At 42.0% G+C, this 24,073-nt stretch overlaps 1 protein-coding gene across 8 annotated transcripts in view; it reads right to left on the reverse strand.

Moving 5' to 3' along the window:
* Positions 1-24,073, reverse strand: part of ESYT2 (extended synaptotagmin 2) — an 83,781-nt gene that overhangs the window by 49,057 nt on the left and 10,651 nt on the right. For all 8 annotated transcript variants that reach the window (XM_021693003.1, XM_021693001.1, XM_021693004.1 and 5 more), the window contains exons 2-3: positions 4,230-4,271; positions 3,213-3,347 (exon numbers count right to left, since the gene is read on the reverse strand). In XM_021693003.1, the coding sequence (XP_021548678.1) occupies positions 3,213-3,347; positions 4,230-4,271 (177 nt within the window). The remainder of the gene's footprint in view (positions 1-3,212; positions 3,348-4,229; positions 4,272-24,073) is intronic.

Here is a 24,073-nt window from a genome sequence, read left to right on the forward strand (position 1 = left end):
TATGTCTTTTAGTTTTTCACTTCTTAAAATTTTCACAAAAACGGGGCTTTTGAGTGAATCAAAAATACTGGCTATAGGTATAATTTTAATCTCATCTTAATTCAATCTGACACATTAGATAGAAACATGATTGTAAAAAGAAATGGCAGATTATAATAAATGTCATGTTTTAAGGATCCAGCTGTAACACCATTTTAAAACCTCCCATTTTACCACTTCGAGATTGCTTCTAGGAAGGTTCTCAACCTCACATCTGAGCATCAAACACTCAAGCTGAAGAAATTCCTTACCTTTGGAGTACTACAGCTTACTGTGACAGTTTAGTTGCCCTAACCTCTTACCCCTCAACTAGCTGTAGGATTAAACTCTAAGTCTTTGCGGGGGCAGGGGGAGGGTGCCTGGGTGGCTTCATCGGTAAGCGTCTGCCTTCGCTAAGGTCATGATCCTTGCTCAGCAGGGAGCCTGCTTCTCCCTCTGCCTGCCGCTCCCCCTGCTTGTGCTCTCTCTTACAAATAAATAAATAAAACCTTAAAAACAAAACAAAACTTTAAGTCTTTGAGCATCTACATTTCCTACTATCCTAGGTTCCTGGCCTTTTCCTTGATGATACCGGCTCAGACATGCACAGACTATGAATCACAGAGAACACGGTTCAAATCACTATGCTGACGAGCGCAAATGGGATATAGGTGGCTTAGGACCTTTACTTTAAATGTCTGCATAATATTCCTTTCCTCCACTTAACATGACATCTGAGGTTAGGAGAAGCAGCGAGCCCAACTCCACTCCAGATGACTGAGCATTATCCAACACAGGACAAACACCTGAAGGCAACGGAACCCAGCTGACAGAGGGACGTAGCCAGCACGTCCGGTGTGTACAAAGAACCCTGCTCGGGGCTCTGCATGTCCTTCTGGCCTGTTCCTTCCTCAGATAGCTCAAGTTCGCCTGTACTTGCAAAATAACGGTGCAGATGATGATGATGTCAAGCTTTACTGAGTCAGCACTACTCTTAACATGCTTCCTGTTCTCCAAGGATAATCTTAGCATTAGACTTAAGGAGCGTGTAATATAAAGTGAACATAATTCTCCCTAAAACAAATCCAGCTGGGATTAGAATTCTAAATTCCCACAAACACAAGCATATCATCTTACATTAGGGGACTGCAAACCATGGCCTGCAGGTTAAATTTAGCCTTTGGCTAAGAAACGTTTTTACAGGGGCGCCTGGGTGGCTCAGTCGTTAAGCGTCTGCCTTCGGCTCAGGTCATGATCCCAGGGTCCTGGGATCGAGCCCCGCATCGGGCTCCCTGCTCGGTGGGGAGCCTGCTTCTCCCTCTGCCACTCCCCCTGCTTGTGTTCCCTCTCTCGCTGTGACTCTCTCTGTCAAATAAATAAATAAAATCTTAAAAAAAAAAAAAAAGTTTTTACATTTTTTAAACGATTATAAAAGGAATGGGGGGGTGGAGAAGAATATGCCTCAAAGACTTTATGGGCTGTCAAAGCCTAAAATATGTAGTACCTGGCTTTTTACAGAAAAAAGTGTACAATATCTGCTTCATACGCACATAGCGTTCAACCCTGTATTTGTGTTTTCCTATCTGTTGTTATCATTTTAGGTCAGAGAAGGTAAAATATACATGAAAGGTAAGTGTTACAAAGGCATTTTGTGCAGGCATTTATGTGCTTGAACAATGGGATGATCAGACCCTAGGCTTGTAACTTATCTGGAGACCTCACAGCCAAGAGGAAGAATGACTAAGTACAACACATGTGCCTGCAGTGGAGACCCCAGATTTTGAGTAACTGCAGGTAAGATGGAGCATTCTGGGAGTATAGGATGGGAATAAGCCTGGGAGCGCGGACAAACGCAACACAGCGACCAGGTCAGACACTCCTTGGCCACACTATGAAAACCCTGATGGTCTGAAGCAGACATGGGGACTGCAGCATATGGTGACAGTGTGTGGTCTGGCTCTCCCGAGCTGCACTAAATGTGTATCAACTGTGTGGGTGTATCTAAAATACTATTGGATTCTGAATTTTCATCAGGCAGACAAAACAATGTTACCTTGGAAAGTAATACAATGTTATATGTCACTTATACCTCAATTAACAAAAATGTTACCCTGAACTGTTGCTAATCACTGCAAACACTGACTTAAAAAAATAAAAAAAGAAACTAGCCATGGATAACTAGTTTAAAGATATATTTTTTTATTTTATTTGAGAGAGAGAGAGAGAGAGAGAGAGAGAGAGAGAGAGAGAGAAACAGCATGAGAGGGGAGAGGGTCAGGGGGAGAAGCAGGCTCCCCGCCAAGCAGGGAGCCTGATGTGGGATTCGATCCCAGGACTCCAGGACCATGACCTGAGTCGAAGGCAGTCGCTTAACCAACTGAGCCACCCAGGCGCCCAATGAATAACTAATTTAGATGTTGTCTTGAGGCTTTCACTAGAAGGAATATTAGGAATTAGCAGTTTTTCTTTGTATCTAATTCTAATAACAAAATCTATCTTTCCCTTCATCTACATAATTAATGCGATTCTACAAGTCTGGCACTGGAGTCCTTAATTATCATTTTTAAACATCTTGAGGGGTAAACACCTTTAAGTTTGTTGTCAATTACGAAACTTTTAGTATGAATTCATGTATCAAATTCCAACTAGACAGACTGTGAAAAACTGTACAAAGGTAATTCTTTTTTTTTTAAAGATTTTTTATTTATTTGACAGAGAGACACACAGTGAGAGAGGGAACACAAGCAGGGGGAGTGGGAGAGGGAAAAGCAGGCTTCCCACGGAGCAGGGAGCCCGATGCGGGGCTCGATCCCAGGACCCTGGGACCATGACCTGAGCCGAAGGCAGACGCTTAATGACTGAGCCACCCAGGCGCCCCTGTACAAAGGTAATTCTGATAGAAGGATGTGGGGTAGAAAGACATGATGGGAACTGAGAGAAACCACCCAAGGAAACTGAACAGGCCAAAGACCACAGGGGAAGAATGAGTGCAATGTGAGGACCTCCTGACAGACAAAGGGAGGGCGTCCCACATGAGGCAGAACTGGAACGAGCTGCAGAGACAGCCTGCTAGACCCTCCCCAGGAGCAATTTTTTCTCTATAAAGTAATTTGAAGTAGTTTTATATATATTTTAAAGTGTTCACACCAATTCTACCCATGTGCACAAGTAAGGATACTTAAGAAGAAACTGACCTGCTGACCCACGTCAACTTTTGTGAAACTGAAAGTGCTAAGGTGGGTGTTTGCTCCCCGCACAGCTGGCTCTATAGTTTCTCGAAACAACTTCTCTATAAACTGGCAAATAAAAGGCCACATATGTTTTACAGTCTGTAAAGAAGAAAGAACTCATGTCAAACAAAATGCTGTAATACATAATAATGTATTATGTACTAACACGTAATGATGTACTTACATCATCATGAAAAATTACACCTCTATAGTTTAGCAGAATTTTTGAAAATTAAAAGGAGGGGGGTCTCCTTTTCATTATGCAAAATCAACATGATCTGAATTTCAAAAATGTACTACAACAATAAACTACAGATTAACTAATATGTTCCAGAAATTAGTTATTCTGGTTAAGCATTCCATTTAAGCGTATCAGCACATTTAAAGTTGCTTAGGGGGAAAAAGAAAAATCAGAAAACCCTGTGGTTTCAGCTCGTTTCTAAAAACCTAAAACTGTATAGATCTTAATAAACATTAATGAGTTTTCTTTAATGATGGACTAACTTCTGGTGCTGTCAGGCAATCATTAATCTACATTAGTTTTTACTTTATAGCTGAGGATATACAAAATGTGGGGACAAACATCTACTTCAAAATATATGATCTTAAAAAATAACCTTTAAAATTATTAATCTATTACTAGGTTTCTTGGGAATTACTTCCCTTTTCATAATATTTTCAAAAATTCTGCTTGTAATTATTATAAAATAGACTTGAGCACTAGCCAATCAGGGAAGTAGACACAAGGCCAAATACACAACTATGACTATATCATTTTTTTCATGTTAAAGACACAGTTTTCACTACTTAGGAAAGTACCGTTTATCAGTTATGACTCAGTTTTTTTGGGAGCAGGAGCCAGTCCACTACCCCCAAAGGAGTTCACATACTGTCAACATCCAACTTCCCAAAAATGGAAAGATGGCACCTCATCCTCTAACTCCCGCTGATACTCTGGTATTTAGTATATTCTACTCTTACCTTATTTAGCCATTCTGCTCTTTCAGTGTCTGGAAAATGAACCTAAGAGAAAAACATACACATGACTTATGGACTCCCAGCAACTGTACGTGAAAATGTCGCGCAGGCTGTTTAATCTTTTTTTTAAATTTTTTTATTGTTATGTTAATTACCATACATTACATCATTAGTTTTTGATGTGGTGTTCCATGATTCATTGTTTGCGCATAACACCCAGTACTCCATTCAATACGTGCCCTCTTTAATACCCATCACCAGGCTAACCCATCCCCCCACCCCCCTCCCCTCTAGAACCCTCCGTTTGTTTTTCAGAGTCCATTGTCTCTCGTGGTCCATCTCCCCCTCCGATTTCCCCCCTTCATTCTTCCCCTCCTGCTATCTTCTTTTTTTTTTTCTTAACATATGATGTATTATATATTTCAGAGGTACAGGTTTGCGATTCAACAGTCTTGCACAATTCACAGCACTCACCATAGCAGGCTGTTTAATCTTATCGTACACCCATTGTTTCCCTAACGCTTCCTGACAATGCCGGGCTCTGAAACTTTGCACAACGGCTTCTGAGGAGAAACCGAAATGTGTGGTGCTCTGGCTCTTTACGTCCCGACAACACTTTGAGGCAGAAACGTCTAGTGACAACCAACGCCACAGTCCCTTCTTTGTATCTCTCAGGTCCAGAGGAAAGCTCCCTGGCATCTGGAATATCGGGAAGAGTATCCCACTGTGAGTTCTCCCTTTTTAAGAGCCATGCTTCTCCACTCCATGGCCAGCACTGCCATCGGTACTCCAGACATCTAGACTCAGAGCCTTCAAGAACCCACCTTTCCCTCTGACTTTCCTCTTTTGGCCCAAACCAGCCGGCAGATGCTTTTCCATATCTGGCTTCTCTCACACCATCTCCCAAATGAATATTGTAATTATAGTCCTCCATGAGTAGGGCCTGTATACTGGAGAATATGAGTGTTTGCAGAGACAGAAACAAACCTATTTAGAGAAAAGGTGGAAACGTATGTTCTTTGCTGTTAAGATAAAAACCCCTTGCAGAGGAAGGCTAGAGCTGTTTTGGATAGGGAGTTCTCCTCTGAGAAATGCTATGTACTCCCTCAAAGAAAGAACAGCATGCAGGCCATACTAATGCTCCGAAAAGCGTATTCTTGGTTTAGATGTACGATGGGTCACAGGCCGTTTTTTTTTTTTTTTAAGATTTTATTTATTTATTTGACAGAGACAGAGACAGCGAGAGCAGGAACACAAGCAGGGGGAGTGGGAGAGGGAGAAGCAGGCTTCTTGCTGAGCCGGGAGCCCGATGTGGGACTCGATCCCAGGACCCTGGGATCGTGACCTGAGCCGAAGGCAGTCGCTTAACCAACTGAGCCACCCAGGCGCCCCACAGGCCGTTTTGTGAGGGTGACTGAGATGTGGTCAGGGAAATGTGATTCCTGGAACCGCCACACTCACATTCCTACATGACATGGCACAGCAGCCTACCCCACTCTGCGGCTGAGAGGAGCTGGCCAGGGACTATCATGGTGGCGGGGGTGGGGGGCTCCCGAGAAGACGGTTCTCTCAAGCTTGGCCCTGGGAGGAGCCGCAGTCACTGCACCCTCTCACAGCCACACTGCTCCACGAGAGGCCACAGCCGTTTCCTCCTGCTCCTCTGTGTCCACGTGCCAGAGCCGCCTGCTCCTTCACACCCCAGGTTCAACATGCCTGAGCCACAAGGGGGGCCCAGAGGGAACTGAAATAATGTCTTCTAAGTTAGTCAGCTTGAATCCATTCTGGGACAAAAGCAAAGGGACGGCAACCTTCCAGAATTAAGGAAAAGGCTTAAGAGTTGGGAAGGATAATGCTAAATAAGGCAAAGATTTGGGGAAGAGAACTACTGGCAAAGATTACTTAAATCCAGAGGACATGTCACTGTGGAGAGGCCTATTTGACCCGAATGGAACTGCACTTTCTGCCAAAAACCCAAGACATGTGGGGGCTTGCCGGACTGGCTGGACTAGGGTGCAAAATGAAGCAGGTGCAACTCCTCTGCGGGTTGTGTCCTGCTATTTCTTCACATTACAGGAGCCAGTACTCTGCGTCAGATCAGGAATGCGTTGGGGGCTGCCCCTCCAGGTACCAGGCCTTAAAAAGCAGGTGTTCAGCTGTGGCCCCAGGAGGCAATTTATCGTTGGATTGTCTTCCCTTCTGCCCCTGCCCCTCGGAATCCAACTAGCCACAGTGGCTACAGAAAGGACGAAAAGCACAAGCAGAGCACCTATTTGGGGATGGCCAGCACTCCTTCACTGCAGATGCGCTTCTCCTGGAATTTCAGAGCAAACAAGAGAACCGACAGCTCTCTCTGCAGGCCTGCCTTTCTGGTGATGCTAAGCCTGCCCACACCTGCTTACCTGGGAGGCCTTGCTCGGCTTCCCAACCACACCAAGTCCAGCTCTAGAAGCCGCATTTCAGTTACCTCACTCAACACCATACAGTCCTACATGTTTATCAAATGGGAGATCAAAGACCTGCCTCAAATCATATTTTCTCTGACTCACCACCCCCAAATCTTGTCTTTCTCACAGTCCTGTGGAATTCAACCAAACAATAATGGCTCCTTTGCGCAAAAATATATTCTTCTCTATTTACTGGTTACCTTTTTCTTAACTTCCCCTCTCTGCCAGTTCCTCCTTACAATCAGCTCACCTCTGTTCTAGACAGCTTCCCAAACATGCCACCATTCACAATCACTCCTCAGCCCCACAGCAGTCACACTCAGGTTCTCTCCAGAAATCTGCATTTGTCACCTATCACTCTGTTAAGGCTCCTTAGCTGCTCGGTGTACCCAACACCTCCCTCTCACCCCGTGCACTACATACTTGTACAAAGGAATGAACGGTCTCTGAAGAGATGCTACTCAGAGCTGACAGAATGCTCAACACTCAATCTAAAACATTACTCCTGAGTTTTTGTGTGGAGTTTGCTTTTTCAGAGACATCTGTATTTCTGACTATTTAGAATATTACTGAAATTACTGTAAATTCTTCGGGCTGTACTTTAATGTAAAATGTTATGTGAAGTGTAAAACCTCAATACGGTATTGGACTTAGATTAAAATTCTGTATCATTCCACATTGAATAAAAGTAACAACTATCCACATCAAGATAATCCTTAGGACCATGTGGGCTTACAGATGACAGCAAGAATGCATGATGTTAGGATGTCAGTGAGAGGGGCCCACACAGGTGGTCCATGGCTTCAATTCTAGAAATCTTAAACTGCTGCTCTGCTTCAAAAAGAAATATTCCCTATGTCAAGTGTCCTTTAATAAAATTACAGAAAGATGAGTTTAACCTGTTTTCAGATTTTTTTCTTTGCTCCCAAATATTATGAAGTGACAGGATATGTTCATTTATATCTTATGCCCAGTAAACAACCAAAACACCATCTGTGAAAACAAGGACTTTACCTGTTGTGATTTTAGTCTGTGATGCCGCAAATCATCACTCAAGGCAGACATCAGGATGCCCACCCTACTGAGAACACGGTAGGCTCTTGGGGGGCTGGTACCAGCACCTCTACAGATGGGTATCCCACATTCCTCAGTAACCAAGAGAAGACACGACAGACTGAGGTCTTGCCAGACACACCTGGGCCAGATGGGCTGCATCTTTTTCCAGTGAGCAGGGGTAAGTGGTCAGTTCCTTTTCACTAACTGGTAGAGAGTCATCTATTAATCCTACATACTTCAGAGAAATTGTTTCTCTGTAGTTTATGTGCAAATGGTTTTCCTTCTACTACTGAGGGGTAAAATGTGTCTACAGTAGTTTTCTTTTTTTTTTTTTTTTTTAAAGATTCCTTAGTTTCTTTGAAGAACTGAATTCTTGCTAAGTTCTAAAAGCCCATAACCAGGTAACCTAAGTATAATGCCTCACACAGAGAAAGCTTTGACTAATCTAGATTTTCCACCCACTTCAAATTTTTTTTTAGATTTATTTATTTATTTATTTGACAGAGGGAGACACAGCAAGAGAGGGAACGCAAGCAGGGGGAGTGGGAGAGGGAGAAGCAGGCTTCCTGCAGAGCAGGGAGCCCGACGCGGGGCTCGATCCCAGGACCCCGGGATCATGACCTGAGCCGAAGGCAGACGCTTAACCGACTGAGCCACCCAGGCGCCCCCTCCACCCACTTCAAATTTAAGGAAGGCTCAAAGATTAGGGTCCTGTCTGGAAGCTGATATGCACAAAGTTGTATGTATACAAATTTACTTAGAGACAAATGATCAGATTTTCACAGAGTCCACAAAGCCAAGAAGGTTAAGATCATATAATGAGGTGATCGATAAGGCTGAGCTCCCTTCAAAACCTTTTATATAAAAGGTTCAGAGGAGCAGAAGGTGAGGGAAGGTAGATGCTGAAGGCCCCATCCCTGGATGGCTGAGGAACAGATAACAAATCTCCCTCCAACTGGGTTCCTGGAAGATTAGTGAGTCTTCAAACCCAAGTACTCTTGGTTGACGTAATAAAAGTAACTGGTACCTGCCGTATTATGGCAGTGTTACGTGCTGCTTTGTGTGTGGCCGGTTCTGTGGTGAGCTATCAACATACATTAACTGAGCTAATTCTTTTTTCTTTTTGTGGGTAAAAGACCTCGAATTTTAATAAGGTAGACAACCAGCTTGCACAACCCAGGACACCAATCCACACCCTCTGTCCCCAGATGCGCACGAATGTCAACACAACTTTGTAAATCATATTTCTTCCTCCTTCTCAGCCATCTGCCTTCAAAATAGAAAGGGATTATTTCAATGAGGCCATGAAACTTTCCATCTCCCAAGTCACACATAACGGACCCCGTGTTAATTGTCTCTCCCGCACTGCACCTGAACTATTTCAAACTATCCACCCAGTCGAGCAAACCAGAAATCTCAGAGTCACCATTACTACTGCCTCTCCTTTGCTCCCCAACCCTGGTCAGCTCTTCCTTCTAAATCTCCATCTGAGCTAATTCTTAACAACAAATCTACAAATAGGAACCATTAATATCCCCAATTTACAGGATAGCTACTAAGTGACAGAATGGGGATGAAAAATCAGATTTGTCTGCCCCTTCTGCTGATCACTTTATTACTGAGGGACGAAAAAAGTACTGTGGAGACAGTCAATCCACAGAGTCCATCAAGTTCTCAGTAGGATAGACTCCCACGAAAGAGTGAAGCTCAGAACTCAGGATATATGCCTTAAATTATATGAAGTACCAAGTCAGAAGCAGAAAATTTTGTGTTTAATAGTGATCTATTTATCGAGACTCTAGAGGTCAAATATAGTACAAGTCCTGAAATAGCTGAGAGCAAAGTTCAGCAAGCATGATAGCAATTCACAATAAAACACAATTACCAGGGGCACCTGGGTGGCTCAGTCGTTAAGCGTCTGCCTTCGGCTCAGGTCATGATCCCGGGGTCCTGGGATCGAGCCCCGCATCGGGCTCCCCGATCGGCGGGAGGCCTGCTTCTCCCTCTCCCACTCCCCCTGCTTGTGTTCCCTCTCTCGCTGTCTCTCTCTCTGTCAAATAAATAAATAAAATCTTTAAAAAAACAAAAAACAAAAAACAAAAAAACCCCACAATTACCAGACCCAGTATTTCACCCAAGACTAAGAAGAGAGCAATCTAAAGGCTGGTTTTACTTAATATTTGCATGAAAGGGCTATGATATTTAAGTAGTAATGACAAAATTCCATATATATTCACCCTGTGGCCCAGCAACCCCATTTCTAAGCAACTGATTAAATACGATAAAATGACTTCTGCAAAAATTGTTCCAAAATGAAAACATGTGCCTTCTCTAACATTATTTGCTTTCTCTAAGTTTACTGGTATTTTCCAAATTAGGTCTGCCAGTAGGCTAGCAAATTCCTACTCATCCTGTCATACTTAAAGAGAATAACCCTACAAAGCTGTTTCTTTCCTGCAAAATACATACCAGTCCCACAAATGGCCTACAGAATTTAAATTTATGTAATAATAAGGCTTCTCTACTCACCATCATGCACCAGAACAGAAATACAGTTTGACCGGTGTGAATTCCGATTTTGTTATTGCATTTCTGTCACTGCGCTATTCCTTAATCTACTGCACATGTGTAGATTGATCTTGTTGAAGAACAGACTGAAGCAGCCATTTTTTGAGCAGTTACTTCTGGCTCTGTCCTCAGAGCTAGGGATAGGACACAGAGACACACTCCTGTCCTTGGGAAGCTCACAGGTGGTGGAGTGGACGGTGTGGAAAGGTGTGATCACTGGTCTGTGAGGGGAGGATCTGATGCTGCCTGGAAGAGTCCATAAGAAATTTGGGAAGAACACAGTGTGTCGGGGATGGGTTTGGAAAAATTAGTTGGGGTTTGCTATGCAAAGAGACTATTCTAAGCCAAAATAACAGCATATGCAATTTATGCTGGCTGGATTTGGCGATGGGAGGAATGGTAAATGCTGAAACTGAAAAATCAGGTCAAGATCGGCCTGAAATGTTTTCTATGCCATGCAAAGGACTGCTGGTTTTATTCTACAGGCATCAGGTCAATGCTGGAGTGTTCAGTAGAGAAATGATGGAAGATTAGCATTCCAGGAAACACTTCTGCAGTACCCCCAATCTATTCTGAAACAAGCAGAAAGAAGAAGGCAGAGAAACCACCTGCACGAATAAACCCTCAACCCAAGTGAACCAGCTGGAATTGAAGGTCAGTCCGTCTCCTCGTAGCGGAATCCCGAGGCACTCAATAATTCTGGGGTTTTTAATTTATAAGGGATTATTTCAAAGTGTCAAAGAAAAAGATATCAAAATTGAAGAAAGAAATCTGTTACCAAATTTTAATTCTGTTTACAAAGTCAAAAAATCTGCTTCTCACTAATACATATTCATAAACATTTTCTTATGTTCCACCAAACAGAATTTAAAGTAGCAAAAACATCGAAGATAAAAACTGGAATATACAGAGAAAATAGAAAACACATTCCTAAATCACAGAAGAGTCCATGAATACATATGATTTGGTTTAAAATCTTATCTTTGAACTTAAAAAAAAAGAAAGCACAAAAGCCACTTAAATCTCCTTTATAAATCCAATTAAAAAACAAGTTTTCATATTTATTATTTATATTATCTCTACAAACTAGAAAGAACCATTGTATGATTACTTACGTTTTGATTATATTTAAAAGTCGACACTACGTAAGAAATTTCTTTTTAATCTTATCTTTAAAAAGAACAAAGGCATATTTTGGATTCTAATATGATGTTGATATTACCAAAGTTGTTTTGTTTAAAAAAAAATTAAACCAAATATACAAAGATAGAACATTAATTGTGTGCCAGGAACATACAGTATCTTGTTTAATCCTCACAACACTTTGAACAATGAGTGGCTCCATCTAACAGGTCATGAAACAGATTCACAGAGAAAGGCTAATTTGTTCAAAGAGACAGGGGAACAGTCTAGAGGGAGGAGACCCAGACTCGAGGGTTCTAACGCCCGCCCTGTTACACCTGGTGAAGTACAAGGGCTGCTACAAGGTGGAGCACAGCCAAACTTTTCTAAACAAATCATTTTCTCTATTTCTGAACATTAAAAATAATATGGGCTAACGCTTAAAAGTGAAGTTAAATAAAAGGACTAACAGCACTCCCCTTGAAGACAACGTGAACACTCAGCACTCTGGGCATCAGTGCTCAGTGCAACACCAGCAGAGGCCTGGGCATCTACAGCCCCACAGAAGTACGCCGAGTGCGCGTGTGCTTTTAAGTTCCACTTGCATTAGCAGCACTGGAACATGCAGTCCAAAAGCTGGGATTCCTTCATTTAAAAAAAAAAAAAACGAGAGGCGCCTGGGTGGCTCATTCGGCTCAGGTCATGATCCCAGGGTCCTGCTCAGCGGGGAGTCTGCTCCTCCTCCTCCCTCTGCCTGCCCCTCCCCCCTTGCTTGTGCGCTTGCTCACGCCCTCTCTCAAATAAATAAAAAATAAGAACAAAAGGAGAACAACATGTTATCTTTTAAAAAAAATTCTAGAATAAGCTAATCACTCTCTGGGAAAATATGAAGAAACGTATCTATGGCACCTGAAGCATGACTGATGTAATATTTTTAAGTAAAATTAAAAATATAAATGAATGAAATGATCATTTTGGAAACCAAATGTCATTAAACTTCAAACAGGAAACTGGACAATTAAGTTATCAAGTTCACTTAATCACATTCTGCCTCATCCCAAGAAAGATTTGAGCTTTGCTCATTTCTGCATCATCCTTTAGGCACTATCTCAAAAACAAACAAAAACCAACAACAAAAATACACCCAACACCAAAAAACTCACCAAATTCTTACTTGGAGCAATGACTGGTTCCAGTGAAAGAATTCTTTCGCTACTTTGGGGGAAAGGCAAAAGGAATTCAATCCCTCTGGTACAGCTGTTCTGAGTGTGCCTTTGGAACCTGGGGGAGATTCCAACCAGCACAAACCCAAGCAAGCCCTACCTCAGCACTCACCCCGCACAAGTGAGAGTCACCCACACTTTGGCAATCCCAAAACACCAACCTTCCTACACCATGCAATGAATTCTACCTAAGTCTACAAATTGAAAAGACCTAAGCAGGAGTTTTATTTCCTTTTCTAAAATTAACACTTAACCTCTCAAAAATAAGAACAAACAAGGCAAGAATAGGACAAGAGAACCATAGGTTCTAAGAAACATGAGATGCCTACACTTTATTCATTGTATCACAAGACAAACTGAAACCTTTAAGCAATCAACACATATCTTTGCCTGGAAGTACACAGCTGGTTTACTTAAACAGACCTGGCCTGCATTCAAACAGTTCACAAGCTGGGGAGATACTAACTAAAAATCTTCAAATGTTTAATATTGTTTTGTCTGCATACTGATTCATTTTTTTTTTTTTTTTTTTTTTTTTTTTCTTTTTAAAGATTTTATTTATTTATTTGAGACAGAGAGAATGAGCGACAGAGAGCATGAGAGGGAGGAGGGTCAGAGGGAGAAGCAGACTCCCTGCCGAGCAGGGAGCCCGATGCGGGACTCGATCCCGGGACTCCAGGATCATGACCTGAGCCGAAGGCAGTCGCTTAACCAACTGAGCCACCCAGGCGCCCTGCATACTGATTCATTTTAAAATCAATGAAAATGGAAAAAGACTTGCAGCAAGTTAAAATTACCCAGAAAAATTTTGGTTAATTCACAAATCAACCAAAGGGAGTCTAAGGTTCCAGTGTTTAGAACGACTTGGGAGAACCCAGGATCTGGAACTGCTACTGAAGAAGGTGGAAGTGTGGGACAGCAGCGCCAAGAGTGTCAGAAGTGTTCTCACTCTCTTGACCTTGGATCAAGGGGACACCTACAGTTCTCCATGCCGGTGCTTTCCACTCCTGACAGACACAGACAACAACGTATGTATGGCCTGCTGACATAACGTGGAGGAGACCTGGGGACTTCTGCACGGGATCCGGAGGGGGGAAAAAAAAATCACAATTTCTTCATATTATATAATTATGATGAGAAAAAAGGCATTAGGGAAAGTATTAAATACTGACATTGGACAAACTTCCAAATGAAAGGATTTCAAAAAATTTAAACTGTAAGTCATCAGTATCTGGCAATGTACATGTTACCTCTTGGTGAACATATCAGCGAGGAGCTCTGAGCATTCTGACCGATTGGCTGTTGAACGTATCAGCAAGAAAATGACTCAGATGAAAATTGGTACCAACATAAATTTGTGCCCTCCAACCTTTTTATATTTAAACTTTTTACCTATTTCCCAGAGGGGTTATTCTAAACTACCTCTGACTTTCCTCACAATGCCCAATTCCAATTTGCCCTACTCCCACCTTCCCCAGAGGCTCAGTATGCATGCAAATTGGAAAAAATGGAGTCAAGAAATCTTAATAATTTTTTCTAAGATACTGGAATGCTTTCTCCTAAAAGCTACTTCTACAAAGAAAGTATTCAAGGTTAAAAACATGAGAGAGGAATGTTTCTCTCAGAACTTGTCAATTCTGTAATAAAATGTTAACAGTATGGTCAAATTAGTCATTTGGATGGTAAAAAGAAATTGCACAAAATAACTGGGTTTAGGGGTGCCTGGGTGGCTCAGTCGTCAGGCGTCTGCCTTCAGCTGGGGTCATGATCCCAGGGTCCTGGGATTGAGCCCCATATCGGGCTCCCTGCTCAGCAGGAAGCCTCTTCTCCCTCTCCCACTCCCCCTGCTTGTGTTCCTGCTCTCGCGGTCTCTCTCTGTCAAATAAATAAGTAAAACCTTAAAAAACAAAACAAAACTGGGTTTACCTATTTTTAGTCTACATAAAAAGTAAGCAATCAACTAATTCACATAGTAAATAAAGCAATTAACCTTTTTCTAAATCCACACAGTTGTACACTTCTCAGGAGTCTGTGTTCGCTTCATGTGGACTTCAACCACTGTGTAACAGTGTGATCTGATAGACCAAAAAGAACGCTATAGTACAAAGACATTAAAATACAATGACAATGCTGGAAAATCCACCTGTTTAAAGGCCCTTTCCTACTGGCAAACATTTTCAAAACTCTCTCCTAGGTACTTTTTCCATTAACAAGAAATTTCACCAGGGAATCTGAGAAGCACTAATATTCCTGCAGTGTTTTACCTTAGACCAAAGGTAGTGACCACGATCACTTCTTTATATGCTCACCACAGACCTAACAGGATAAATTTGTTGCTTTCTTCTGTGGTCTCAAACTCTAACAGTTTGAAGTAAGAACTGGCTGCTGACCACAGGCTGGCTGAAACCCCATTAGGAAGTCACAAACGTGGTCCAAACCTCAGCTCCATGGTCTTGAGACTCTTCCGGCCCAAGCAATGACAGAGGAGAAGTACTTACATACACTGCTCACAAATGTTTAAAGCATGTTCTTCTTCAATAATTCATTACTCTTGTTATATGAATGACCACTACCTATTTTTATAGATCAGGAAACAGTAAAATAAAAACTAAAAAGCTAGGTTTATTAATAACTAACCAAGCTGTCTAAATCATTTGAAAACCAATTCTTATTTCTAATTCACTAAAAGAATATACACTTTAAAGAAATTTTACTATGAGGCCTTCTGTAATTTCACATAGTATATCTGCCATGTTAGATGTACTATTTGTTCATCCATTTATTTTGGAAGGGGGCGGGAGGCTTAAGTTTCAGCGCATGCGTGGAATGACGGGAGAATTTAAGTCAGGGCTAATATTCAATGGCAGAGTCAAGACGGGATACTTCATAACTTCTACCCAGGAGAACAATTAGAGATCCCTTCATCAAAATACTAATGTCAAGAGATTTATTTAATGCCTTACATACAGATGCAGAGCCATGGATATTTTTCAAAGACTTTAAGCATATTTTAACAAAATTCTAAAGTCATTTAGACATTCTCTCTGCAACTGCTAAAGAAAAGTCATACAAATTATGTGACAAATCTTGATTTAGAGTGGAGGTTCTGGCATAAATTACATCAATCTTGCAAATCAAAATGAGTCCAAGAATAGCAAACATGTCTTCTCATCTCGTTCACTAAAACATTTAAGACATTCTGGTTGTTTTGGGCCTTAAATTCAAATCAAATGCTACCATTCAAATTTATGTGCTTATGTCTTGACTGAAATGGACCAGGAGATAGGTACATAATGTAGCACTGACTTAATCGCACATGTTCCATATAGCAAGTGGAACCAATTCAGCTTTGTTCTCCTGCTGAAGAAGGTGCAGCAGCAGCGACACATACCATGGGACACCATGAAGTCAGGGCTAAAACCCCCACAGTATAGAACTGACAGGAATACCAAACATCTACACAGACTCAGAAGTCACCTCCTGTTTGGAATTTTACTACGAATTTTTCGTTTTCAAGAAACAGGTTTACATATTTCTAAGAGCTTAATTTTATTCTCTTTCACGGACAGTATATATTTGAAGCGTTATGAGTGAAGTCAAAGACATTTACAAACCCACAATCTACCTGTTTAATCTTTTTATTCCTTTATTGGTATGTAATGAAGAACAATAGATAATCAGGCACTTGAAAACATTAGGACTTTTTTCCTAAATATAATATTTTTACTGGATGTTTGAAACCAAGATTCTGATACATCCCCCACTTGACCTGTTTGTCATCAACATGTGATCATGCAATACAGAAATACCTAAAACCAAAAACCAAAAAACCCAAACCCTCAGTTTTGTTGTTATATTGATATCCCAGGGAGAAATATCATGGCTCACTCTATCATTCTTTCTTTTCCATACAAGAGACTTAATAACAGGGAATCTCAGGGGGAAAAAGTCACAAAAATTTCTGCACATCTCTTGGAGCGCCTGGGTGGCTCAGTCGTCTGCCTTCGGCTCAGGTCATGATCCCAGGGCCCTGGGATCGAGCCCTGCATTAGGCTCCTTGCTCAGCAGGGAACCTGCTCTCTCTCTCCTCCCGGCTTGTACTCTCTATCTCTCCTTCTCTCTCTCTTAAATAAAATCTTTAAAAAAATTTTTTTTTTTACATCTCTTGATCAAATCTTGGACCCTTCCCAATTCTCCCTAGAAAACCCACTAGCTTATTCACTATAAGTGCATCACTACATACAAAAAAGATAATTAGATCACTAGTTTATTCACTATATATGTGTAACTAAATACAGAAACAATAACTAGGTCCCATGATCACCTTCAAGAATTTCTATTCTTTTCTTTTGAAATAATTATAGGCATTGCAAAAGGCACCGAAAGGCTCTATGTGCACTTCACCCAGTATCCCCAATGGGTATATCTTACCCAACTACAGTGCACCCTCAAAACCAGGAGGTGAATATGGTATCTACCACTTATCAATCACCTATCACCTCTCTCGTTTTCTATCATCTATCTACCTCTATATCACACAGGTAGTCAATATCACACAGGTAGTCAAAGTCACAAAAACCACATACTGATTCTATATACATGGGCTGTCCAGAACAGGTAAGTCTATAGAGACAGAAAATGGATCAGCGGTTGTCTAGGGCTAGCATGAGAAATGTGGAGGGTATGGGGAGTGAGTGTTAGTGGGCATGGAGTTTTTTTTTTTTTCTTTTAAAGATTTTATTTATTTATTTGAGAGAGAGAGAAACAAGCAGGTGGGAGGGGCAGAGGGAGAGGGAAAAGCAGACTCCCCACTGAGCAGGGAGCCTGATGCGGGGCTCGATCCCAAGATCCTGAGAGCACGATCTGAGCTGAAGGGAGATGCTCAACTGACTGAAGCATCGGGTGCCCTGTGGTATGGAGTTTACCAGAGGACAGAATCATTCTAAAATTAGATATTGGTGATGGTTCCACAGTGCTGTGCTATACTGAAAAACTATGAATTGTACATTTTAAGTGGCTGAATTGTATGGTATGTGGATTATATCTCAAACATAGATATTAAAAAATAAAAGGGAAACAAATATACCATTCCCTGAAATACACACTGTTACCACACTTCACTTATTTTATTCTGATATTTCCCAAAATAATATCAGAACCAAATAAGTAACTCCAGAGGCCTAGAGATAAATAAGTAGCCTGATTGAGAGCTCCTTGTTAGTGGATTAGTCAACAAACAAGGACACATTCGTGATCTATTTGCCCTTAAAGGGCACCTGGCCTAATGGTTAGTGAAGAAGTCCCTCACTCCCTCACCCCACCCCTTCACCGCCTCAACCCTTTACACTTCCACTCCCATCCCTTGCTCCTGGCTCAGTTTTTGTTTATTATTAAGAGCTTGCACGGACCTGAGAGATCAATCACTGCACTTCACCAATTTGCAGGTAAAGGATCTGAGCCCCATTAAGTTGATGCTGGCCAGCAGCCACGGAGCTGGGGTCCACGGAGGACTGGCCTCTGACCCTGACTCCACATCCAGAGCATACACCAGGCAAGCTCCCCAGGGGCAGTGCTGCCCAAACTGTTCTGTGGGGCAGCCAGATTTCCTGCCCCTCCTTACACACAAATGGGACCCTTGTGAAAGTTTTAAAATCCATTTTTCTCTTAATTCACATTCCCAGTGTCTTCAGCCTGTCCTTCTCCTGAAGTTATAAAATATAAAATAAATGAAACAGGGCGCCTGGGTGGCTCAGTTGGTTAAGCGACTGCCTTCGGCTCAGGTCATGATCCTGGAGTCCCGGGATTGAGTCCCGCATCGGGCTCCCTGCTCGGCAGGGAGTCTGCTTCTCCCTCTGACCCTCCTCCCTCTCATGCTCTCTCTCATTCTCTCTGTCTCAGATAAATAAATAAAATCTTTAAAATAAATAAATAAATAAATGAAACAGTGCTCGTGACTCATAAAAACATAAATTCATTAAAATGGTCAAGTTTAACAGGTACTTCCCAAGTTTACCAAACTTGTCAGGTACCATTTCACAGGTAAAATAAGTGAAGTCCAAACTGGAATTTTTCTGTATCTGTTTACTTCAAGCTCTACTGCTTAAAATTTACAAGTCGCCTCACACCTGGTGCTAACAGTAATAGTAACAGTATTTTCATTAAAAAAAAAAAAAAAAAAATACCACGTTGGGGCGCCTGGCTGGCTCAGTCGGTACAGCATGCGACTCTTGATCTCAGGGTCATGAGTTCAAGCTCCACATTGGGCATGGAGCCTACTTAAAAAAAATTTTAAAAGTACCATGTAGTATCCAAAATATATAAAGAACTTATAAAACTCAACACCCAAAAAACAAATAATCCAGTTAAAAAATGGGCAGAAGACACGAATAGATGTTTCTCCAAAGAAGACATTCAGATGGCCAACAGACACATGAAAAGATGCTCAACATCACATCACGAGGGAAACACAAATCAAAACTACAATGAGCTATCACCTCGCACCTGTCAGAATGACTGAAATCAACAACACAGGAGACAACAGGTGTTGGCAGGGATGTGGAGAAAGGGGAACCCTCCTACACTGTTGGTGGGACTACAAATTTGTGCAGCCACTCTGGAAAACAGTATGGAGGTTCCTCAAAGTTAAAAACAGAACTACCCTATGATCAAGCAATTGCACTACTGGGTATTTACCCAAAGGATACAAAATAGTAATTCAAAGGGATACATGCCCCTGATGATTATAGCAGCATTATAAACAATAGGCAAATTATGGAAAGAGTCCAAGTGTCCATCCATTAATGAATGGAGAAAGATATGGTGTGTATATATATACTATGGAATATTACTCAGCCATAAAAAAGGATGAAACCTTGCCATTTGCAATGATGTGGATGGACCCAGAGAGCATTCTGCTAAGTGAAGTCCATCAGAGAAAGACAAAACTGTATGATTTCACTCATGTGGAATTTAAGAAACAAAACAAATGAACATGGCAGGGGGTGGGGTGAAGAGAGGAAAACCAAGAAACAGACTCCTAACTATAGAGAACCGATGGTTATCAGAGGGGAGGTGGGTAGGGGCATGGGTTAAACAGGTGATGGGGATTAAAGAGGGCACTGGTTGTGATGAGCACTGGGTGGTATATGAAGTGCTGAATCACTAAATTCTACACATGATACTAATATTACATTGTATGTTAACTAACTGGAATTTAAATAAAACCTTGGGGGGAAAAAGTTACCATTAAACCCACATAAATGTAAGATATTTACCTAGGGAAACATTTTGAAATAAAATTATAAAATAAAACTTGAGGGCGCCTGGGTGGCTCAGTTGGTTAAGCGACTGCCTTCGGCTCAGGTCATGATCCTGGAGTCCCGGGATCGAGTCCCACATCGGGCTCCCTGCTCGGCAGGGAGTCTGCTTCTCCCTCTGACCCTCCCCCCTCTCATGTGCTCTCTTTGTCTCATTCTCTCTCTCTCAAATAAATAAATAAAATCTTTAAAAAAAATAAAATAAAATAAATAAAAAAAAATAAAACTTGACACCTAATCTCTTTCTCCTGAATCTATCTTCCCATCCCCCTACCAAATCGAACAGTCAACAAAAGAAAATACTTTTTCTTCTACCCTTCACAGGGCAATATACTAGGAGTTCACAAGTCTGTTTTTCCCTAAAAATAACATTGGCTTCAAGCTATGAGGATAGGAGAACCTTGCAACAGACCAATTCTGCTGAGAACAATCAGAGACGCCAGATGAAACACGCTCATTCTCACGTGCTCACACTCTCACGCGGGGGAGGAGGCAGTACAGTGGTGAAGTGACATTCTGAAGCTGTTTTCCCCGAGGTGTGCAGTATAAAAGGTTGAGGAAGTGGCTAAGAAGCAGAGAAGCCATAGAATTAATGGAAATCTCACAAGATCAGAGAGACAAGAACTGGGAGTTGGGGTCAGCTTAGCAACAGGACTCCAGGGTCCAAGATCCTTGGGGGAGGGAAGTGAACTTACTCTTATAATTTTATCCTTGAGGTATTTGCCAAATTCTTAAGCTACTCAGGACAAGGAACTAGCCTCTAATAGGAAAAATAGAGCTTTTGGCAGGTTCCTTGTACTGAGAAAGCACAACCTGGACCCTGAGATTGACTGAAAAGGGATTTAGTTAACACTGCATGTCTTCAGTTACATTTGGAGGGCTATGCCTTAAAGTGGGTGAGACCAGACTAGATAGAGCTTTTCCCTGCAACTTGCTCTAGGGCTAACTCAGAACCTTACTAGATTAAGGTGATCTGTTCTCATTCTGCCATAGAGGACAGGGTGAACCCTCTCTGGAGGAGGGGAACATAATTCAGAGCAGTGATATGCTGGTACAAATTTACAACCAGTTTTGAGATTGCCAAGTCTGGGATATAAATATTCCCACCACAGCCAATTTAAAGCTACGAAATAACCCCAAAAAAATCCCCAAAAACCCAAAACTCACTAAATGGGGAGATGGGAAGAAATGCACATAATCATGTGAAGGTGATTAATTATTATGTAAGTGCAAATAAACCCACAATTAGCTACCACTTCACATCCACCAGGATGGCTATAATCAAAAAGACAAAAAATAACAAGTGTTCAGGGTATCTGGCTGGCTCAGTCAGTAGATTAAGTGACTCTCGATTTTGGGGTCTTCAGGTTGAGCCCCACGTTGGGCATAGAGATCACTTAAAAAAAAAAAAAAGCTTTGTTAGTGCCCACTGGTGATGGTTAAAAGTTGAATAAAAATTAAAAACATAACAAGTATTGGCAGGCATGTAGAGGATTTGGACCTTTTTCACATTGTTGGTGAGAATGTAAAAGAGTCCCACTATTGTGGAGAACAGTTTGGCAGTTCCTCAAAAAGTTAAACCCAGCAATTCCACATCTAGGTATAAACCCCCCCCCAAACTGAAAACAGGTATTCAAATAAAAATTTGTACACAAATGTTCACAGCACTATTCACAATAGTCAAAAGAAACAACCAAAATGTTCATCAACGGATGGAATGATAAATAAATGAATGGATAAACAGACTGTGGTATATCCATATAAGGGATATTAGTCATCATAAAAAGAAATGATGTATACTGCAGGGTAAAATCTTGAAAATATTATGCAAAGTGAAATAAGCCAGACACAAAAGGTCACATATAATATGATCCCATTTACATGAAATATTCAGGAAAATCACAGAGACAGAAAGCCGATTAGTGACTACATGGGCAGGGGGAGGGTGAAGTGGGGAGGGACTGCTAATAGGCACAGGGTTTCTTCTGGGGTGATGAAAATGTTTTGGAACTAGAGAGAAGTGATAGTTGCACAATACTGTGAAGGAGCTAAATGACGATGAATTGCACATTTTTTAAAAGTTAATTTTGTTATTTGAATCTTATTGCAATAAAAATCAAAGAAAGGTATGAACTATCAAGCCAGGAAAAATGAGGAACCTTAGATGCATATTGCTACAGTTAAAGAAACCAATCTGAAAAGGCCACATACTACATAATTCCAAGTACCTGACATTCTGAAGGCAAAACTATGGACAGTAAAAAAATCAGTAACCACCCAGGGGGTTGAGAGAGGGAGAGAATAGGGGGATTTTTAGGGCAGTGATACTATTCTAGAAAATAAAGAGAGACTCTTGGGGTGCCTTGGTGGCTCAGTAGGTTGAGCGTCCGACTCTTGGTTTCAGCTGGGATTGTGATCTCAGGGTCCTGGGATTGAGCCTGGCGTCTGGCTCTGCACTCAGTGGGGAGTCTGCTTGTCCCTCTCTCTCCTCCTTCCCACTCACGTGCACACGCTCTCTCTCAAAATAAATAAATCTTTTTTAAAAAATAAAGGGGAGGCTGGGGTGGCTCAGTCAGTTAAGCGTCTGCCTTCGGCTCAGGTCATGATGCCAGGGTCCTGGGATCGAGTCCCGCATTGGGCTCCCGCTTGGTGGGGAGTCTGCTTCTCTCTCTCCCTCCACCCCTCCCCATGCTCGTGCTCTCTCTCTCACTTGCTCTCTCTCTAATAAAATAAAATCTTTCAGGGGCGCCTGGGTGGCTCAGTCGTTAAGCGTCTGCCTTCGGCTCAGGTCATGATCTCCAGGTCCTGGGATCGAGCCCCGCATCGGGCTCCCTGCTCGGCGGGGAGCCTGCTTCTCCCTCTCCCTCTACCTCTCCCCACTGCTCCTACTCTCTCTCTCTCTGTATCTCTCTGTCTCAAATGAATAAATTAAAAAAAAAAATTAAAAAAAAATCAAATAAAATCTTTCAAAAAAATAAAAAATTAAAAAAATAAGAAGAGACTCCTGTGGATTTCAGCTAAATCAATCAACACTTTTCAATAACTGTAACAAATATGCCACACTAATGCAATATGTTAATAATATAAGAAATTGTATGTAGGTTGGAATACAAGAATTCTGTATTATTTGCTCATTTTTTTCTGTAAACAAACACAAACAGAAAATTCATTGCTGGCTGACTTGCACTAAAAGAAACATTTAAGTGAGTTCTTCAGGCTGGAGGAAAATGATCCCATACAAACATGTGGAAATGTAAGGAGGAAACAAAGGCCAAGAAAGAACATTTCTATTACTTGTACCAAATACACAGGTCAGAAACCCCTGAAATCCACGCCACCGTGCAGCTGTCACCCCTAGCATGCGAACGGAGAAGGCGGAGGCGGAGGCTGTGTAAACTGAAGATCTGTTTGGCCACCGAGATGGCCCTTTGTTAGTGGGCAGCAATGCCCCTCCAGCCCTGCAGCTGCCACGGCCGGCCCGGCCCTCGGGGCACAGAGCGACGCCTGACCTCACCCCAGCATCGCCTCTGGTGCTGGTGTGCCTGGGGGTAACTGCTGAACCCCAAGGGCCTCAGCCTGCTCCTCTGAAAAGCGGAAATTATCAACTAGATAAGACGATGTCTAATCCCCAGTTCCTTCTTCACTACCATCAAGAGAAGTGGAGAACAGAGAAACAATGGCACGACAGACAGCAGACTTCCCAGCCCGTCACTTCCAATTCTGGGACTAAAGGCAAGTCACAGAACCTCTCAAGAGTGAGCATGCTGTCAGGTTCCTCATCTGTAAAAAGAGGGTAACACGTCTGTGGGGGTTAAATGAGTTCTATGTAGAGAGTAAGTAAGCATACAGTACGCACTAAATGCATTAACCATTTTCCTTATTTTCCCATCCCCTGATTTCCTCCAGAAACACAAAGGGTCTGCGGTAGGCCACCAGCTCTTGTTATTCTACCTGCATACCCTTTCTCCATCTCCCACTTCAAGCATGATTTCAGCCACCCATCACCTGTGAATTGAACACATACTGATGTGTGTCACTGGCTGCTGTCTGGATAATACCTCTTGGAACTCCCCTAGGCTTAACTCCCATCCTTATCCCTAGGCCTCCAAACTGCTGCT

The sequence above is a fragment of the Neomonachus schauinslandi genome, chromosome 12 (genome assembly GCF_002201575.2).
Source record: "Neomonachus schauinslandi chromosome 12, ASM220157v2, whole genome shotgun sequence".
NCBI lineage: Eukaryota > Metazoa > Chordata > Mammalia > Carnivora > Phocidae > Neomonachus > Neomonachus schauinslandi.